We start from the raw sequence: 12,099 nt of genomic DNA, 5'->3' as shown, positions 1-12,099 counted from the left end.
CAGGTTGCCGGTTTGATTCCCACACGGGCCAGTGAGCTGCGCCCTCTACAGCTAAGATTGTGAACAATGGCTCTCCCTGGAGCTGGGCTGCCGAGAGCAGCCGGAGCTCAGCGTGAGCTGCCAAGGGCTGCCGCGGGATGCTGTGCTGCCAGGAGCGGGTCAGCATGAGTGGCCGGCAGCCATCGTGAGCGGCCGGCAGCCGGCGAGAGCTGCTCTGAGGAGCCAACCGATGACTGGGGACCAACTGCCTCAGCCGGGGAGAGCGCAAGGCTCATAATACCAGCATGGGCCAGGGCGCTGTGTCCTACACAACTAGACTGAGAAACAACGGCTTGAACTGGAGTGGGGGGTGGAGGCGGAAAAGAGGGGGGAAAAAAACCCAGGAAGTTTCATATTCCTGCATCAGGTTGGTGTGCTCTAAGGAATTTGTTTTATGTGACACCAAGATGTTTGTGGCTCGCGTCTGATCAATTACACATCTGATTTACATTAACTGAGTTCACAGTTTGTTGAAACCATATGGCAGGAGCTACTGTGGATAAAAAGAGAACCCTTAAAAAAACATCATTCAACTCACTATCTAGTCTGATAGACAGCTCAATGATCGCATCTGAGGGAAAGCTAAGAGCACATTCGCTGACAGTATCGCAAATATAAAAGGGAAGAGCAGGAGGTTGGGCTGGATTCTAAATGCAGCAGGAAGCCACTTTTGATCTGGGAAGTAAAATCATAGCTGTGCTTAAAGAAGATTAATCTTGTGTTAGTATATAGGCTGGAATAGGAAAGGGAATGACAAAAACATTACCAGGCTAGCCCAGCTGAAGGCCATGAAGGCCTGAATGCCAGCAGTCCCAGAAAGAATTGGGGAGGCCAGGCAGCATAGGGGTGATGAGCAGGGACGTTGGAACCACACTGCCGGGGTCCAAATCCTGGCTCTGCCCATGTTAGCTGTATGTATGGTCTTGGACAAGATCATATCCTCTGGGCCTCAGTTTCCTTCTCTATGAAAAGGGGACAATAACAGTACCTCCTCCTCACAGGGTTATGAGAGAAAGTTTGTAAAAGTGCCTAGCTAATAATATTTCTATGGGGATAAAACAGAAGGACTTTAAAGACTAGCTGGATGGGAAAGTTGAGTAAAATAAAAAGATAAATCCAAGTGGAAGTTTTTAAGTTCTATAACTTGAAGAAAACTTTAAAAACACAGATATTAAAGGGTAAGTTGGCAATATTTATCACCAGGTGTTGCAGCAATGTTTTTAAACAGAGGACCAGAAACTATCTAAACTATCATTTGTGTGGCTAGTACATTATTGTACGTCCATACAACGTAATACTTTCAGCCATGAAGAAGAATCACATCAATCTAAATGTGCTCATATAGGACAACCCCCAAATATATTTTTAGGAAAGAAAATAAAAAGGACAGGTATAGAAAGAATACTTTATGTTGTACTCTAATTTGTTCAAAATTAAAGATAACGTATACCTACATGCACATATATGCAAATTCTATTTCTAGAAAAATACACCAGAAACTCTAACAGATGATACATCTGGGAGAGACTAGAGAACTAGGGATTTAGTAGGGGAGAAGGGAGATTTTGTCTCCCTTACATACTATTTGATTTTACCATGTTTATTTAGTGTTCTTCAGTTTAAAAAATTAATTTAAAATATTATGAAGGGTAGGGAAGGATGAGTTCAATAAAAGGAAATCATATTTACATATTTAAGTAGCATAACTTTTATGTGTTCTACAAGCTTGCCCAGTATAGATATTGGTAACAGTCTTAACGATCTGGGCGTTAAAAACACCAAAGAATGGCTTCAAAAATTGTTCACGGAGAATAAACAAAGTGAACATTAAAAAATATACAGGCGGGGTGGCCGGTTAGCTCAGTTGGTTAGAGCGTGGGGGCTGGTAACACCAAGGTTGCCAGTTCACTCCCTGCATGGGCCACTGTGAGCTGTGTGCCCTCCTTAAAAAAAAAATGAGAGAGAGAGAGAGAGAGAGAGAGAGAGAGAGAGAGAGAGAGAGAGAGAGAGAGAGAGAGAGAGAAAGAAAGAAAGAAAGAAAGAAAGAAAGAAAGAAAGAAAGAAAGAAAGAAAGAAAGAAAGAAAGAAAGAAAGAAAGATAAAAAGTAAACAGGCCATTAAAAATTGGGCTGCATTTTAAAATTCGAAATTTATATGTCCGTTTGTGAATTGAGATTCTGGATATATTTCCCCATGTTATAGTTAATAGAGCCCCAGGCCAGTCCACTCAGCCTAGTATCCCCACAATGATAACCTATCGTATTGTAATAGTACAGAGTCCATCATTTTAGAACCTTGTCTTACTCAAGTTCTCAGGCACATTTGACAAGCTCTCCCTCCTTTATGAAACATGTTCTTCTCATGGCCTCTCTGAAACCAAGCAGTCCTGGTTTTCCTATTTTATTGACTTTTTTGCTTGCTTCTCCTTTCCTTCTCACCTTCAAGAGTTATAGTCTTCTGCCCTTATTTTTATTTAACCTTCCTTGGTGATCTCATCCAGTCCACTGGCTTCAAACACCATCTATACGCTAATAATTCCAAACTTTGTATCTTGAGCCTCGACGTCTCCCTTGAGTTTGATTTATATTGAAGATTGCCTACCCAATATTTTCTACTTAGGGGTCAAATAAGCATCTCAAGTTTAACAGAGCCAAAACAGAACTCTTGATTGACCGCCCACAATCCTGCTTCTTCCAACCTGTTCCATCTCAATTAATGACACCATCATCCATCCAGTTGCTCAAGTCAAAAACTTAGGAATCATCCTGATTCCTCTCTTCCTTTCATATCTCACAGTAAATCCTGTTAATACTACATTCAAAATATACCTCATGTTCAATCACTTCTCACCCCCTACACCACTGTACCCTAGTCCACGCCCCGTCACCCTTTTAGGAGGCCACACAATAGTCATCTGAATGGCCTTTATGCTTCACTTTTTCCATTTCCCACAATCTATTCTCCATCCAGCGGCTAGAGGGAGCTTTAAAAAATGCAAGTCACATCACATCACCTCCCTGTTTAAAACTAATAGCCCCCTTTCACTTTTAAACTAAAGAAAGGTCACAAATTCAGTGTTTAGACATGCTGATCTTGAGGTGTTATAGCGGAGACAATGGAGAAAGCAAGTACATGGCTTTCAGGAGACACGTGGGCATAAGTTACAAAGTGGTCTTACTTGCAAGTGAATTGTAAAATAAAAACCATGGATTTGGAAGAAGATACTGAAAATAGTTGAAAAAAGAAGGATGGAGACATAGGACCAAGACCTAAGAACTCCAATACATGAAGGCCTAACAGAAGAGGAAGAGCTGACGGAGACTAAACACGAGAGGCCGGGTACGTCTAAAGGAAACGAGACCCAAGGCCAGGGAAACCAAGGGAAATGGATGCTTCAAAATGAAGAGAGATCTGGGGCGGCTGAATAACTCAGTTGGTTAGAGCGCCTGCTCTTAACAAGGTTGCCATTTCAAGTCCCACGTGGGATGGTGGGTGCTCCTGGAAAAAACACACTGTTACCCAATAAAAATTGCAAAAAAAAAAAAAAAGAAGAAGAAGAAGAAGAGAGACCAAGGAAGACGGAGACTGAAAAACATCCCCTTGATTTGACAACACATAGGCCATTTGTGACTTTAGCAAGAGCTGCTTCAAAGACGTGATGGGGAGGCCCAGCGATGAAGACAGCAACTGTGGTCTGTTTCTGACAGCGACAGAAAGGGGAGAGATCAGAAGAGATCAAACCTGAGCAAGCCCAAACGCTACAAATGATTCAACGGAGAGCGCGAAGTTAAGACAGTTAAGACACAGGACAGAAAAGGGATAATAATGTAAATTTACTGGAAAGGTAGGAGGGGGTGGAATCAAGGCACAGATAGAAGGCTGCTACAATGATTCTGACAACACCCAACATAAAATTGTACTTGAAAAAAAAGTATTTGGAAAAACCATATAAAAATTGTATGCCCTAAATTCCTAGGTTAAAAAATGTACTTAGACTTTTGTAATACATGATAACCAAAATTCAACTCTCTTGCATGAATGACTAGAGGCAATGACGATTCCTAACTCATTCATAAACATTTACTAAAAACCTACTGTAAGCTGGGCAGTGCTCTAGTCTCTGTAGGAGGTGACAGAGAGTGAGACATTATTTTTTTTTATTAGTTTCAGGTGCACAAAGCAACATAATAGACATTTACACCCCTCACCAAGTAATAATCCGCCCCAAGCTACTACCCCTCTGACATCTTATATACCTGTTACAATACCATCGACTCTTCCTTATGCTACTATACTCCACCTCCCATGACTATAAATATATTTTTTTCTTATAGTTGACATACAACATTATTTTACTTCAGCTTCAGTTGTGCAGCGCAGTGGTCAGGCATCTACACCGTCAATGAAGTGATCCCCCTGATAAGTCCTGTGCCCAGCTGGCGCCTTACAGAATCTTTACAACATTGGTGATTCTATTCCCCATCCTGTATTGTAAGACATTATTTTTGCCTTTAAGGAGCCCGTCGTTAGTAAGCAGGTAAGTTCAAAACAAATACTTGAAATTCAGGATAAGTACTGTGATCCTTTGTATATACAATGGAAGGTGGTGGCACAGAGAAGCAGCACGACAGCAAGGCTCTGAAGTCTAACAGACTGCGGCTGAGTCCTAACTGACATGTGTTAGCAAACTCTGGGCAAGGTATGTAGCTTCTATGGAAGCCTCAGTGCTCACCACAGAAGGGGATGAAAAAGTTACCTCAGAAGGTAATGAGGACTAAATAAGTTAATGCTTGTAAAACACCTGGGATAGGGTCAGATACATAGTAACTGATACAGGTAAGCTATTTGCATTAAAAGAGAGACTAGAAGAAAGCCACAGAAAATATACTTGGGTGGGTCTTAGAAGACAATTTGGAGAATGGCACTCTAGGAAGAAGAAATGGTATGTACAGAAACATGACCCAGTGGAGTGTTGCATGAAACTGTGTTGTTTTTAATCTCTCCCAATCTACTTTGTTCCAAGAATTTAAGGCAACTAACTGCAAATGCTTCTGTATAGCTGAAATATAAGATGACAGGCGTCGATGACGAGGTTGGAGAGGTAGAAAGGGGAAAACGGACAGTTAGGGCGAGGAAAAAAACTGACAAGACTTCGTGACCAATTAGATAAGGGGTGAGGAAAAGGACAATCAAATGTGAGTCCCAGGTTTCTGGCTTGAGTCATTAAATTGATGTGATATTAAATCAGTCAGGATAAGAAGCACAGAAGGGAGAGCAGGTTTGGCAGGAAAGATGAAGAAATTGTTTTTGGACATGTTGAATTTAAGGTACTCATCAGTCAGTCGGGTGGCAATGTCTAATAGCCATTGGCAAAGAGGCCAAGAAAAAGAGGTCTGGGTTGGAGACAGATTGCGCGTTGTCAGGATATCATGATATCAGCCAGGGAAACTATAAGAGTAAGAAAGAAAAACAAACAAACAGACATAGTCTTGGATACCAACTTTAAGCGGCAGATAAAGGAAAGCGAATGAGAAGTTCAAGAGATAAAAGAATAAAAAAGAGCTCTTTAAAGACAGACCCTTTAAAAATAATCAGTATGTATTGCCAGGCTCTTCTGAGGAGGTAGTTAAAATCAAAATCTAGAGGAGTTTGGTAAGATGAAGACTAAAAGATATCTAAAAGGTTTAGCAATTAAGAAGTTACTTAGCACGAGTACTTGAGTAGAACGATAGAGGCAGAAGAGAGACTGCAAAAGATTAACGAGAGAAAAATGTTATTAAAAAAACAAGAGTCTATTTTTCCTGACAGTTTGGGTGTGAGGCAGAGAAGTAAAATAGCACATCAGCTAGAAAAAAAACCTAAGAGGTTATTCATATGATAAATTGAAGAGAAACAGATTCTCCCTGCTAAAGTAACAGAAAACATACAACTACAAAAAATTTTTTTTTAATTTCTGCTATAAAAATATACCATAAACAAGGTCAAATAGCAAATTGCGAAAAATATCTGCAACACATATCAAAAACGAAAAACAAATTCCCTAAAAACAGAGTTCCTATAAACCATATTAAACATGCCAACAGAGATATGAACAAAAAATATAACCAGATGAATAAAAAATATAAGCAGCTGCTATAAATAAAAAAAATATGGTCTCACACCGACTGAAAAGATGGAGAATAATATACCTATTAAATTGGCAATTTAAAAATGTTTGATAACCCACTCTGTTACCAAGGGTATGGGAAGCCAGCACTCCCAAAACCGATAGAACATAAACTGGTACAACCTTTGCGGAGGGCAGTATCTATCAAAATTTAAATAGCACATTTATCCTTTGACCCCACAATCGTACTTCTAGGAATTTATTCTAAAGACAGGCTCACTCATGTGCAAAATTATATATGTACAGGGATATTCACTGTATCATCATTTGTATTAGCATGACTGTAAACATTTTAAGTGCCCATTCAAAAGAAATGCCACCATTTCTCTCCCCCTCCCACCCCCCACATCTTTCTGTAAATGATAGACAGGAAATTTATAGTTGGTTGCTTCTAGAGAAGGAAGCCAATTAGCTGGATCAAAGGCAGGACAATTTGCCTTTTATCATATGTTCTTTTGTACTATTTGAATTTTATATCTTGAACATATATCGCATTTAAAATTTTTAAGTAAGATTTCAATATTATTTTTACCCAGTTTTACCAATTGTTATATTTTCCCTCCTCTTTGTCAGTTTTCCAGTTCCTACCTTAGCAACCAGGGTTTTTTCACCTGTTTTCCCAATTAATACTGTACATAGTATTTAATTAAACTCACATAGTTAAATCACAATAGTAACTTGGGTTCTATTATTCCCATGATCTCCTTGCCCTTGAGCTCCACCTCTGCATTCCTACTCTACAAGAAGCACCGTTCTTTACTTTGTGAATGGAGATTATGAATTAGTAAAAACCCAGGACCAAGAAGCTACAAATTTCTTGGCCTATGGGGCAAACAGATAATCACTATTGTATTTCAGAAGATAGCAAAAACGCAAGAAGCTGCTCAAAATAGGTCTCAGAAAATATCATTTGTGCTGTCACCATAGAGGCAGAGTCTACTCCACTATTTTTATATTTAAGAACTTGCTTTTATCCATTTGCCCAGAGTCAACAGAGCTGTAGAGGACTGAACTACACTAATCAATCAAATCCACAAGAAACTACTTACTTACACATAATGCCAACGTATTTACGATTTAAAATATATATATATGTACATGTATAAGTACATGTGTATATACATATATACTTGAAGAGTTTGTGTGAGTGTGTGTGTATAGCGTGTGTGTGTATAGTGTCAAAAAATACACATTTTAAGAAAGGAAAAAGCTATTAAAATTGTAATACTCAATATATACTGATAACAAAAGATGAATAAAAGTCACGTTTGACTCTGCAATTACAAGAGGTGCTCAAAGTGGTTACCATCAGCATCCAGACACTTCTGATTATGGTGAACTACTGCTTGAGCAACGTTGACCAAAGTGTCCACTTGTATACATTTTTTTGGCACCCCTGGTATATATCTCAATAGTATCAAATCGTGTATATCAAGGAATCACACACAAATGGTTAAGTATACCAAGGAAAACCACATGGTGCTATGAGTGTGTATAGGGAGAAGAGAACAAATCAGAAGGTCAGAGAAGGCTTCCTGAAAAACACAGTGTGATCAAGCTGAGATCCAAAGCTTAAAAAAAAGAGAATAGAATGCGTAAGAGGGTTCCTGATGACGGGATAGCATGTGCTATGGCCCTGTGGCAGACGGGCCATATGTCTAAGGAGGCGGGAAAAGATCAAAGAGCAAGACCATATGAGGTGGATTAACTAGAGAGAGGGGGGCCAGACCATGTAGTGCCTTTCAGGTCATGTTAAGGATTTTTGCTTTATCCTAAGAGCAATAAAAAGCTAGTAAAGGATTGTAAGCAGTGATAGGAACAGATTTGTGCTTGCAAAAGATCAGTATGCTATAAGAATTGCACAAGAGGCCTGTTAGCTCAGTTGGTTAGAGTGCGTGCCCTTAAAAAAGAAGGTTGACGGTTCGATTCCCGGTTCGATTCCCGTATGGGAAGGTGGGCTGTGCTGCCCAACCCCCAACTAAATTGAAAAACGACAACTGGATTTGGAGCTGAGGGGCGCCCTGCACAACTAGGTTGACAAGAGCTGATGGGTCCTGGAAAAACACACTTAAATAAATAAAAGTTTTAAAAAAATAAAATGCTTTAACTCTGGAGCCTAAATGTTAAAAAAAAAAAAGAACAATTGCAGGCAAGAGTAGAAGCAGGGAGACTGCTTAGAAATCTACTGCAGAAGGCCTAAGTGAGGGATGATAGCAGCAGCATCTAGACGGGAGTGAGAGCAGAAATAAAATAGGACTTGGTGATTGATTACACCTGAAATGCAAGGGAGAGGAAAACGTTAAGGAGGATGCCCAAGTTTCAGATTTGCATAACTGCATGGATAATGATGCTATCGCTGAAAGAGAGCGAAAACCGCACTCCAGGGGGACCAGCTTGTTTTGTTTCATTAAAGGCTGGATAGAGATGTGCAAAAAGAAAGAAAGGGATGAGGGCGCTCGGTATCTGGAAGTCTTGGTAGAAAAAGATGAAAAATGGAAAACGGCATTCGAGTTCAAGAGAGAGAACGTTAGCTACAAAACTTAATTTCTTTTTTCACCTCCAGGGTCAACCATAAAACAGGCCTAGACATTTCTATCCTTCCCCATCACCTAAAATCTTTTTAAATATCTCAAAATAAAATCGTTCAATCAAGGGGGGAAGGGGAAGCTTAAAATGCAATACTTAGGAAAATAAAGCATTGGTGTGAAAGAATTTCACAGTATATATTGAGATATCAGATGTTCCCAATTCTGAGGGTGAAGAAAAGACAGAGGCTGCCTACTTGGGGAAGGAAGAATGAAGTGCCAGTCAAGGAAAGAAGAAAGCTGAAAGAAGAAGCTGATGACCCCATAACATGAATTTTCAGTTTAAACACGTTTATCTTTATCTCTGGACAAACGGCTGTTCTTGGCCTTGTGTGCTGAGGGAATGCACAAATAATAGCTCCACAACGGAGCCCCTTATCAGAAATCATGGCTTCCACTGCCATCAGGTGGTGGCAGAGAGCAAGTGCACCAACCAGGGTGTTGGAGCCTGGAAATGCCTACATGAAGCCCATAGTATAATTAATCTAAGGTCAAAGACCTAAAGACTGCATTAGTAGAGAGCAAGCTGGTGATGGATGGTCTTTGGTAAGAGATTTATCTTCTAATCTGTCAATACACAAAAATGTAAGTTTTTGCTATTAATTTGGGATAAGAAAAAAAGACTTCGTTTTTGTTGTTCTTTTTCATGTTGAAGATCACATATTTAGCAATTCTAGAATACCCAGTCGGACACTATCATCTCAAACCCAACTCCTGGTAAATGACACATTTGACTATTTAAAACTGCTTCAATGTTAATTTTAATAGCGCATAAAAATGCGTTAATGGGCATTTCTAGCACACATCAATAACCTCATCACAAACATAAGCAACTGTTTCATAAGCAAAATTAATTTATCCTCAAATTAATCAAATAACAATTTTTGACATCTCAGAAATATAAGGCACGGTAGTAAACACAATTCAAAAACCATCATGTTCTTAACACTCATCAGCTAAACAAATGTATCACTGATAAAATTTTCAACATTATTCACAAAAAAACATGGTGAACGATTAACACATCATTCCAGATAGTTCTCTTCATGATAAAAATAAGCTTGCCCAATTAATATTTGACATTCTGTGCAGTATTTACTTCCCTGTCTTCCTTCTACTACACTGAATATTCACTTACAAATGTAGCTCTTTACAATTGTCTGCACACACATATCGATTTGATTTGTCTTTGTTTTCTTTTAAGGCATCTGAACTCGAAGATAGGGAATTGTAGGCCAAAACGTGAAATAATCACATTGGGTACATTTTTCCAATTCTCAACCAGCTGTTTTTACGTAGTGGAGCCCAATTTTGTCACTAAGTACATTCTTGATCTTCATTTTCTCTCCTTCAAATCCAGACACACTGTCCATTCTGTCTCTGAATATTCCAAAATATTATTAATTCAACTAGTTTTCCCTAATTCTCTTGGTTCTGTTTCACCCACCTCCCAACAAGCCCCCACCCCAATCCTCCTTTCTCGTTTCAGAATGCCTAACTCTAACTCGGGGTGGTTTTTACCAAAATCACTCTTTGGAATGCTCTACCCTCTTCTCTCCTCAATTCAGCACCCTTTTAAAAATAATTTCCACCGGTAGGCGCCAATGTCTTTCGTTCACGAGAGCAAACTGCGGAAGAGGACGAGACTGGGAACCGAGGAAGCGAAACGTTTGGGAATGTCAATGAGACAGTGGCCTCTCCTTTGAAAACACAACTCTCTACCCAGAGCTTCCAAGAGAGCAAAAATACTTTTTGTCGCTGTGTTCCTCCTTTTCCCTCCTGACCTCAAAGACACCTTTCCTTTTCTCTAAGCCCCAGCCCCTGAGCTATGCGTGGGGCCGGCCTTTCCTCCTCCCAAGGGAAAGAAAGCCCAAGATAAAAGAAAAGGTAGCAGTCACCTTCCCGCCCCGTGCGCAAGCAGTCAGGACCACGTCCCACGACTCACCTGGCAGGTGCGGCCGCCCGGAGAGCTGCACGAAGCGGTTGAGCTGGCCAGTCCCCCGACCCCCGCTGCCCCCACTGCCCCCGCCGGCCCCGCTACCTCCGCCGCCGCTGCCACTGCCCGCGGCGCCTCCTCCCCTCCGGCGGTTCCTGTCCCAGCCCTGGGCGGCCGACATGACCCGCTAAGGAGTGCCGCAGCCGCGTCCCGGCAGCCCCTGGCCCGCCGGCACTAGCCGAGCCTCCTTCCTGGGCTCCTCTAGAGACCCGGGAGACAGGGGAAGGGGGAGCGCCCGGTCTTCGCCATTGACCAATGACTGGCTGACTTGGTGACAGGCAGCCAATGGCCAGTTGCCTTCTTGCCTGGTGGAGGGAGGCGGGGAGAGACGTGGTAACCATAGCTATGGCTAAAAAAAAATGGGGGAGAGAAAGGCAGAAGCAGTTACTCCTCGCTCGCATCCACCGCGCTAGGCAAGCCCGCGTCGCGTCGAGTCCTGCGGGATCAGGCGGGCCAATCGAAGGCCGAGCGAGAGAGGCCACGCCTGCAGAAAGAGCCCCGGCGGTAGCCAGTACTTCAGGCGCGTTCAGGGTTCAGGAGGTCTTACCCACAAATACCGAGATCAGGAATAGGATATGCACATAATACGCACAGGTGGGGACAATACAGCGTCCTGCCAGCTTTGCAGACTGAGATCCCTTTCCCTGACCGTTGACACACACAAAGGGCTCTCTTGGAGGGAGAAAAAAATCCAGGGGCGGAGTCAAAGCTGACATGTAAGGAGGTATTCCTGGGTTTCATTTCTCGTCTTTAAATCGACGGGATGAACTCCTCCCTAATTCAATATAAGCCACGTGCCAAGCAAAACCTTGTTAACAAACAAACATGGAACAATTCAAGCTCACCAGTAGTCACAGAACCCAAATGAAGAACCCCAATGAGAAACCATTTCTAACTCATTACGTTAGTAAAGATTTTTAAAGTAACACCCAGCAGCGAGCAGCGTGCCAAGAGAAAGGGGTTTTCATAGGTGACTGATGGCTCAGTAAATGTTTTTTGTTCAATCACACCCCGACGTCGGTTCGTAGCAATTTTGAATCAGCTCGAAGACAGGAACAGGTATGGAACGTCAAGGTCGAAGAAAAATGTAGACGTACAGACCAGGAATTCCCATTGTAACAAAATCAAACAGAAAATTTGGCTTTGAACTTACTGAGCGCGGTGCAAAGTGGGAAAACACAGACTGTTCACCGATGTTTATGAATGATAAGGGAAAAGCATATAAATTCCGCAAGACAAAACTTTTCAAGGTTCTTTGATCTGGTGGCTTCTTTCCTCCTTCTCCACCCCCCCCCCCGCCCTCCCCGTGATGT

At 41.5% G+C, this 12,099-nt stretch overlaps 1 protein-coding gene across 4 annotated transcripts in view; it reads right to left on the bottom strand.

Moving 5' to 3' along the window:
- Nucleotides 1-11,007, bottom strand: part of KLHDC10 (kelch domain containing 10) — a 51,197-nt gene extending 40,190 nt beyond the window's left edge. Inside the window, exon 1 of one of the 4 annotated variants that reach the window (XM_081038585.1) lies at nucleotides 10,736-11,007. In XM_081038585.1, coding sequence (XP_080894711.1) covers nucleotides 10,736-10,907 — 172 coding nt within the window. In that variant the 5' untranslated portion in view covers nucleotides 10,908-11,007. The remainder of the gene's footprint in view (nucleotides 1-10,735) is intronic. The other 3 variants (XM_081038587.1, XM_081038586.1, XM_081038584.1) reach the window with 3 other exon arrangements.
- Nucleotides 11,008-12,099: the final 1,092 nt, after the last annotated feature.

This window comes from Rhinolophus hipposideros (genome assembly GCF_964194185.1).
Source record: "Rhinolophus hipposideros genome assembly, chromosome: 25".
Taxonomy (NCBI): domain Eukaryota; kingdom Metazoa; phylum Chordata; class Mammalia; order Chiroptera; family Rhinolophidae; genus Rhinolophus; species Rhinolophus hipposideros.
Note: the sequence above shows the minus strand (reverse complement) of the source record. Positions and strands in the feature narration are given on the sequence as shown.